At 40.6% G+C, this 8,845-nt stretch overlaps 2 protein-coding genes across 4 annotated transcripts in view; one reads left to right on the forward strand and one right to left on the reverse strand.

Moving 5' to 3' along the window:
- UBAC2 (UBA domain containing 2) overlaps positions 1–8,845 on the reverse strand; it is a 103,784-nt gene that overhangs the window by 43,795 nt on the left and 51,144 nt on the right. The gene's annotated exons all lie outside the window — the stretch shown is intronic.
- LOC310890162 (G-protein coupled receptor 183-like) overlaps positions 1–8,845 on the forward strand; it is a 12,710-nt gene continuing 3,865 nt past the window's right edge. The window contains 2 exon segments of the mRNA XM_083818807.1: positions 1–39; positions 43–56. Coding sequence (XP_083674933.1) covers positions 16–39; positions 43–56 — 38 coding nt within the window. The 5' untranslated portion in view covers positions 1–15.

Genomic DNA, 8,845 nt, shown 5'->3' on the forward strand with positions numbered 1-8,845 from the left:
CAAGCCATCCTGCTAATGCCCTTAGCTGCTCAGAGGATCTAAGAAGCTACGGATATGTAAGTACAGACAAGAAATGACTTTTTTTTTTCTTCACTGAACAGCAAACAATTCCAGAAAGATAATTTCTTTATTGCATTATTATGAATATGTTCATGTAGTAGGAGAGACAAGGCTTGTAGAATAAATTCTGTAACATTTTACATTGCCATATTAATATGCTACTTGTTATTTCTTATTTCTTATTAAAATGCCAGATGATCCACAACATCAACAAGTTATTTCAAATGTTTTCTTATATCACTGATTTCTTAAAATAACATTTCTAATAATTTTGATAATCAGAAATAAATGTTTGATATTGCATTATCTTAGCTTTTTCAGTAAAAGTAGTTTAAATGATACTAATGCAAAGTAACTACTGTTCAAGTATTAAGCGAAACACTGCAGTTCTTAAGTCATTCACTGAACCTTGCAAAATACTTTAATACTAGGAGAAAGCCTTAAAACAAATCTGTACTATGGCAGTGAATGCACAGCTTGCTCATTCATACGCGCTACTTGTCTTTATTCTCTGCTCAAGAGCTCCTCAGTCACTCTTCTCATGTCTGAATAGTGAAGCAGAATATTTTAGAAATCCTAAATTTTATGAGCTGATTCCTCTCTCACCTGACACGTTTCTTTCAAAGTTTTTAGAAAGCATTCTTTTCCTGAATTGCAATCACCAACTATATATCTCCCTATTACTGATCTTCATGCCACAAAGCTAAAGAAGTATTACAAGCGATACAATTTTTATACACCTTCCTATTAAATGGGATATATTTTTTATGTAATACTGGCAAAACAAGACAGACTGTTCAACAGGCAGCAACTCAACTATCATTTACAATAAAACAAAGAGGTGCCATGCATGCCCGTAGGCACAGAATATAAGAGGTCTGCCTAACATTTCCATGGCTCCTCCTGAATAGAGACAAGGGGACTGAAAGCTTACCAGGCAATTAGTCTTTAACAGCTCAAATCTTATCTCTTTGTGTTCAGAGATTGAGGAGTATGTACACGAATAACAAATTTAAACTAAAGTCATGAAGTTTTAATCTCTAAAATTAATTAAAGACCGTACCTGCACAGGTTTCATATGATCTGGCCAGAAAAAAAAATACAAGGTGTGCACTTTTTCTAGTTACTATGATACAAATTCCTTATTTGTATCTTTTTTGACCTTTCTTTCCGTCTACTTGCAGGAATGTAGTTGTGGCTAAGGTTTTTCTTTTGCTTATTTGCTATTTTTTAGGCTCTCTCTTTTTTACATTAAATAGACTTAAGCAAGTAAACTGAAGGGAGGTTAATCTTCTCATCATGAGCATGGCTCTTCACATTAGCATGCATCTTTGGAAAACATGATTTAGGTTGGATAATTCTCACACTTCCATAGTAGGGATCACATTGGGAAAAACAGATCCAACAGATAAGAGCTAGACACATACACGTCTTCCACTTTTCCTTTAACTAATTATGCAGAATTTCAGCTCAACTTTACTTCCATTTCACTTACTTTACCGTAACTTTTATTTTAGGACACAAAATGCAATCGTCATGCAACTTTGTAAAAGAGCAGTAGATGAAAGCTGAACCATAAAGATCCGATACAGTCTGCATCTGCAAATTCTGTTAGAAATGTTTAAAGAATATTTTAATTCTTCATAGCCATCATTAGGAGAATCTAATTTGTGCGATGCATGATTTGGATTCTCAAATTTGGGTTTATACTACGGAAGAGTAAAAGCACTAGACTGGAAACTATCTCACCAAAATTAGCCATGGGTAGTGACCTGTGGATTCAGTCATCAGGCTTACTCGTTGCAATTTTGGACACAAAACTCAACAGCTCTGAAAACTGTAAATTAACATAATGCACTAAAAGAACGTGAGGGTTACAGCATTAGAAAGAAACAGGAAGCTTTAGGACACGCCTGTCTCTTGCCTCAGCTTTTATTAACCACGTGTAGTTCCCAAGCTGGTAATACATGTCTAGATATGTGCAGCTTTCTTAGGTATATGAACCTTCACATAATAACAAAGCATTCTACTATGCAACTTAGCAGGCACACTTCTTAATGAACACAACTTAGTTGAAACAAACCCTTTTCTCAAATACATAAAACTTACACTGCAGTGAAGACCACGTGTATGTTAAATTAGAATTTCAGCCAGTAAATATTACTGGTCAAAAGAAAATTAATTTTAGAGATTAAGGAAAACATTAAACCTATACTACCACAGCATTGCATAGTTCCCATCTTCCACTGTTTATAAATTCTCTAAGACTTAACAGCTTAGACCTATAGAGGACTACTCTCATTTATACTCTTTATGCATACCTAAACAGTGTTATTCTCCATTGCACTTTGTTAAAGCAACAATGTTCATCCATCTCAAAGTGACTAAATCCTACTATGTACCGAGCCAGGACAGAGCTTTCTAACGACTTGCCATGCCTTCCCGAGAATTTAATTGGTATCCCTCTTAAATTAGCTGAAGGACAGATGAACCAGGGACTCAACACAAAAAAATAAAAATTACGAAGAGAGAGACAGACAAATCACACATTAGATTACAATATGCAGTTAAAGTATTTTATATATTCTCTCTCTTGCTAAAAACAAACAAAAACAAACAAAAAACAGATGGTGTTCCTATACCGAAAGTAGGAGATGATAACAGGAGGAAAACTCATTTAGTTTACAGAGAGACAGATTTGTATAGCTGCTTGCACATAATTTCACAGAATCACAGAAGTGCAAAAGGCCGAGGTTGGCAGGGACCTGTGATGATTATCTAGTCCGCCCCCCCCGCCAAGCAGGATCACCTCGAGCACATTGCGCAGTATGGCATCGAGGAAGGTTTTGAATATCTCCAGAGAAGGAGACTCCACAACCTCTCTGGGCAACCTGTGCCAGTGCTCTGTCACCCTCACAGTAAAGAAGCGCCCTCTCATAACCAGAATGAACTTCCTGTGCTTCAGTTTGTGCCCGTTGCCTCTCGTCCTGTCGCTGGGCACCACTGAAAAGAGACCGGCTCCATCCTCTTGACACCCTCCCCTCAGATATTCATACACAAATTTACAATTTAAATTTATTATTTAAACCACATAATCTAAGTTTGTAACGCTACAATTGCTGGCTCATAGCTTAGGTTTATGCACTTTAATAGTTGAATACATGCAACACCGGTATCCTACGTGTAAAGGCCATCATACAGACACAGCTCAGAGAACCCGGGCTTTGGATTACGTACTTCCAAACTGGAGCCACCATTTCCATTCATCCAATACCCTTCACAGTGGGAAGTCTACCCTGAGCTGGGCTCTTGTGTACTGTGCTACAGATGTAAAACAAATAACTAATGCCAGTCAAACGTTTTCACAGAAAACCAAATTCCTAAAAGAACTTAATTTCCTTCTTTGATGAGATTACAAAACTGGCTGACAAAGGCACCTGCACAGATTTAACACATTTTAGATTTTATAAGCAGCTTGACCTGGTACTGTGATTTTTTTCTGAGTAGATATTATGGCTGTAAAACATCAGGCAACCACAGAGAACAGATTAAAAGCCAGCTAGCTAACAAACCTCATCAAGTAATTGGTTAAAGAAAAAAAAAACATTACTGAGTGGGTGTATGTCAACGTATTTCATCAACGATCAAAAAGCAAATACAATGCTAAAACTTCAAAATGGCAAGAGACAGAACAATAAGGCACAAGCCACACTGGTTGTAAGCCTGGGCATAATATTAACTATTAACTTTAGACTCTCCCAGGCGTAAGGTCCTCCCAGGAAGAAGCAGAGAACCGTGGCCATGCCCACAGACTGGAGATACCCTAGGACACAGTGATTTGGGGAAGCACTCCGGGATCACAGTGAGCTAACATCACAAGCTCCCAGTGCAATGCTATCCACCTCCGTCTGATACCTAACCCACAGAGCAGAAAAAACAGGGACACGGTGGTGAGGACACCTTCAAGCATGCCAGCACCTGGAATCCCATCTCCCGTAGCGGACTGAACTGGAGTTAGAGCAGAAGTCACAGATTATTTTGCCTTACGGTGAGACATCTGAGACGCTCACCTTGAATTGCCAAAACAACAAGACCGTATAAACACCTCTGTGGGCAGACGGACTATTTGCTAAAGCAGTCTTTATTCTAAGAAGAAAGGCTCAACAAAAAACAGCATCTGCAAATTGATTTTGGAGAAAAATAACAGACACCCACATTTTTGACAGGGAGGTTGACTAAACAATACTCCAATACAAAGGGCTAATTCTCCCTCTCAAGTTCTCCAAGTCAAGACCAAATACCCTTGTGGAAAATATGCTGTGAATCAAGACAGTGGAATCCATACACAAACAACTAAAATACTAACGTAACCTTGATTACATGGGAGGCCTCATTAAATGAGTAAGTGGTCTCTCTGCACTAGAACTTTATCAGTGTCATCGAGGACTGCATGTCTGCAAACTCAGAAAAAAGTAAAAACCTAAATAACCTTCTTTACAATACTCAAGACAGGAATTTTAAAAACTTCATGCCTTAAAATTTCTTATATACCTCTGCCAGAAAACTGTGGCAATGTTTTCTAAAATTACTAAATCGGTAAAGTAAATTAACAATTTATTTTTTTCCCTCCAAATACATACTTCAAAATAATATCATTAATAAACCCCATAGGCCACTGGAGAGGGGTATTTAATCCGTCAACAGAGAAGAGCAAACGCTCTGGTAGTGACTCCCAAGGTTAGTTTCAGCGGTGTGTCTGCATTCGTGACGGTGCACAGCCATGTCCTCATAAGGTTCTAGGGCACACAAATTAGGGCTGCTGTTGTTTTTTCAGATACGTTCTGCGGAGTATGGCATATGCTGTGTATGTATAGTAGACCGATCACTAAGGCTTGCTGCCAAGAAATAAATAGCAACCTGACACAAGGAATAGGGCTCGAAAACTATCTTGTTTTACTCAATAGTCTAGATGCCCTTTCAGGAAGAAATTACTATTTTAAAAGCAGCCTGGTTCAAGATTGACAAGAAAAGCTGAAATGCCTGCTGAGGTGAAACGGAGTTCATCCAACAACAACAGGAGCTCAGAAGTACAAAGAAGTTACCATAGCTCAGCTGATGTACATTAAATTGTGATATGGCAGCAACTTTATCATCTGTTTGAGCCCCAAGACAGATAGAGCATCTCAACTGTTTTTTTAAAAATACGAAATATATTCAGGAAACGTAGCAGCTAGACATCACAGTGACTGCTTGAAAATGCCCACACATAGCTATATACAAACTGAATACTAATACTAATCTAGAGTATTGTAAAACGTGTGCCCTACGTTAGCAGGCAAAATATTTTGGGGATAGCAGAGGATCAAAGGGAATCCCTGCCCGGGGCTGACTCCCACGGCAAGCCGAAGAGCCTGCTGATATCCTCTTCCAAGGAGCAACGACGTGCACGCTGACCTGGAAGTGCACGAGCTGCGGTTCTCTGGCTTTCTTCTCATCTGTTTGTGGCCAGTTTGTTCCACCGTGCAACTAGAGAACTTCTTTAGGAACCAGGAACGCACCTGTGCTTGCCTTGTGATAGAGTGGGGAAGGATGGGAAAAGGGAAAGAGCTGCTCAAGTTAGCCACTCCCGACGTGTGTCCATGCCAGCACCATGGATAGACACACGCTCTCTCCTGGCTGGACTCCTTTTTCAATATAGCTATGTTTTTACACAAGGGTGAACACCCTATTTTGAGTAACAACAATTTCTAGATGACTGTATTACGATGAAGTAGAAGATTCTATTTTACAGCACGAAGTAGATGACATTTTATGAAATTCTACTGATGTCAGAAAAAAAGTCAGTGAAATTATAGATATTTTCCTAAGTCATACGTAAATGTGTTCAAATAGTAGATATTCTACATTTTATGAACATTGATAGACAAATGAATGTATGTGACAACCTTACATATTATTTATGAACAAAAACTATCACATTACAGTGAACAGAAAATAAAATTATGCCATGAATATACTGTAGGTAGTCACTGCTATGGAACTGTTTATCATAAATCTTAGATAATTTTTCTTTGCATATGTTTAAGAAATGATTTTACCTAAATTTCAAGGAAGACATGGGTAGAAGATAGATGTCATGCTGCGAGTCTGAAGTCAGAAACATACAAATAAGAGAGACAGAACAAACCAAAATACCTCACCAACTCTTATCCAGATGCCTACAAAACCCCACATTTTCTGCAAAAAGCAGCCTGTTACACTTAAGTAAAATGAACCACGCTGCGTGCTTCTATATGGAAGACACATTCTTAGACATTCCAGACATTCTTAAATCTGTGCAACAGCTACAGAGCTGATTTTTACCAATTCAATTCCTGTATTCAAGCCACAGTGCTCCCAGATCAGATTTAACTTCCAACCCCGAAGGCAGTCTTCACATCTTGACACATGCTACGTGCTTCCCTGGTATCTTTAAGAATCACAACACTGTACATTTATCAGTCGGAAATCACTCACCTGTCTTTCCTACAGCCTGTACAAGACTTGATATTGACTTGATAGCTAGTGTATAGACTTGATATAGTATTCGGATGCTAAATTTCTTCCTTAATCACATGTAATATAACTTACTCATGTATCTTCATATATGGAGTCTACAGTTAGGTAAAAATCAGGAATTTGAGATCCATTATCTGCAGGTTTAGTGTTTACAAGGAACCTTACATACCCCTGCTAACCTAGGCAGAAGTCTGATCAAACTGGATTATAATACATGTTGCAGGTAAATTAATTGTGAACAACCTGAAATAAATAGGACAACCTCATCAAAACATGAAAGAACATACTAACCTTTCAATACCTCCACAAGTTAACTAAAAGATAATTAATACTTTATAAAAGGTATAGTTTAAAACATGTAAAATGGAAAGTATTTTCTATAAAGACTTCTTTAAGGTACAGCAGGTTGCAGTTGTTTGCAAATATTGTGCATTGAAAGGCAGATCCTCGGAAATAACCTAGATGCTTTAATTAAAGATATCAGATGGATGTAAAAATCAGTTTACAACAGCTTTTATCTCCAGATATTCTGCATTAAAGCAGAAGCAATCTTGTTTTGACTGCTACTTTAATCCATATAAGTGCAGATACACAGGCTGACAGTTTGTATGAGTCATCCAGATGGCAAAGATGTCTGATATCAAAACTAGCAGTAATATTTAATATCTGCAGAAATATAGACACATCACAGTCATAAAGACACAAGCGGCCTGAAGATTTTGAAAAGGACCAATTAGAGTGATTGCTGAGAGCATCCCAGACTGTACATAAGAATAATTTCTTCTGTTTTGTTTTTTTTTTTTTTAAATATATGTAACTGCATAAATAGATCACTGTATAATTACAAAGTGATGGTGCTTGCAGCAGTGATGTTGAAAGACTTTCACAAGAATATTCTCCTGGTGATCACCTTCTTACAAGAGTGTATGAACACATACACAGTGTGTGACTGCAATGTGCCTGGTTGGCTATTGGAAATTTTCCTACAGGTTTTCTGGAGAGCACAGGGAATAAAATCATCTTACTTCTTTTCACATGCAGTCTCTCCAGCAAGAACTGAAAGATACAACCGCTCTTCACAGTCAAAAGAGTGGGAAACACGTGGTGGTTTTACTCAGCTGGGCTGCTGAGCTCTATCTACCACAACCGCTCTCCCACTCCCCCTCCTCAAAGGGAAAGGAGGAGAAAAGATGATGAATAGGGCTCAACGGGAGAGATAAGAACAGAGAGATCACTCAACAATTATCGTCATGGACAAAACACACTCAGCATAGGGAGATTAATGTAATTTATGACCTATTACTAACAAGCCAGACAGGTGAGAAACAACAAAGTAAAACTACAAACACCTTCCTCACCATCCACCCTCTCCTTCCTCCTCCCCCCGAGTGGCGCAGGGGAACAGGGCATGGGGGCTGCGGTCAGTTCCTAATGCTTTATCCCCACCACTCCTTCATGGTCACTCTGCCCCTGCTCCACGCGGGGTCCCCCCCACGGGATGCCGTCCTGCCCGAACTGAGCCTGCGGGGGCTTCCCACAGGCAGCAGCTCTTCAAGCACTGCTCCCACACGGCTCCGTACCACGGGGTCCATCCATCCCCCAGGAGCAAACTGCTCCAGCACGGGTCCCCCACGGGTGGGCGGCAGCTCCCCCCAGACCCCTGCTCCTGCGTGGGCTCCTCTCCACGGGCTGCAGCTCCGGCCCGGGGCCTGCTCCTGCGGGGGCTCTCCATGGGCCGCAGCCTCCTCCAGGCCACATCCACCTGCTCCACCGGGGGCTCCTCCACGGGCTGCAGCGTGGAGATCTGCTCCGTGTGGGACCCGTGGGCTGCAGGGGGACAGCCTGCTCCACCAGGGGCCTCTCCACAGGCCGCAGGGGAACTGCTGCTGCCTGCCTGGAGCACCTCCTGCCCTCCTGCTGCACTGACCTGCGGGGCTGCAGGGCTGGGTCTCACTCCTCGCTCTCCCAGCTGCTGTTGTGCAGCACTTTTTTTTTTTTTTTTTTTCCTTTCTTAAATCTGCTCTCACAGAGGTGCAAACAACATCGCTTATTGACTCAGCTCTGGGCAGTGCCGGGTCCCTTTGGAGCTGGCTGAAACTGGTCTGATCTGACAAGGGGCAGCTTCTGAATTCTTCTCACACAGGCCACTCCTGCAGCCCCCTGCTACCAAAACCTTGCCGTGTAAACCCAATGCAAAATGCCTTTTCTTTACGGACTCACGGTGATC

Source organism: Anser anser, assembly GCF_964211835.1.
Source record: "Anser anser genome assembly, chromosome: 1".
In the NCBI taxonomy this organism is placed as follows: Eukaryota; Metazoa; Chordata; class Aves; order Anseriformes; family Anatidae; genus Anser; species Anser anser.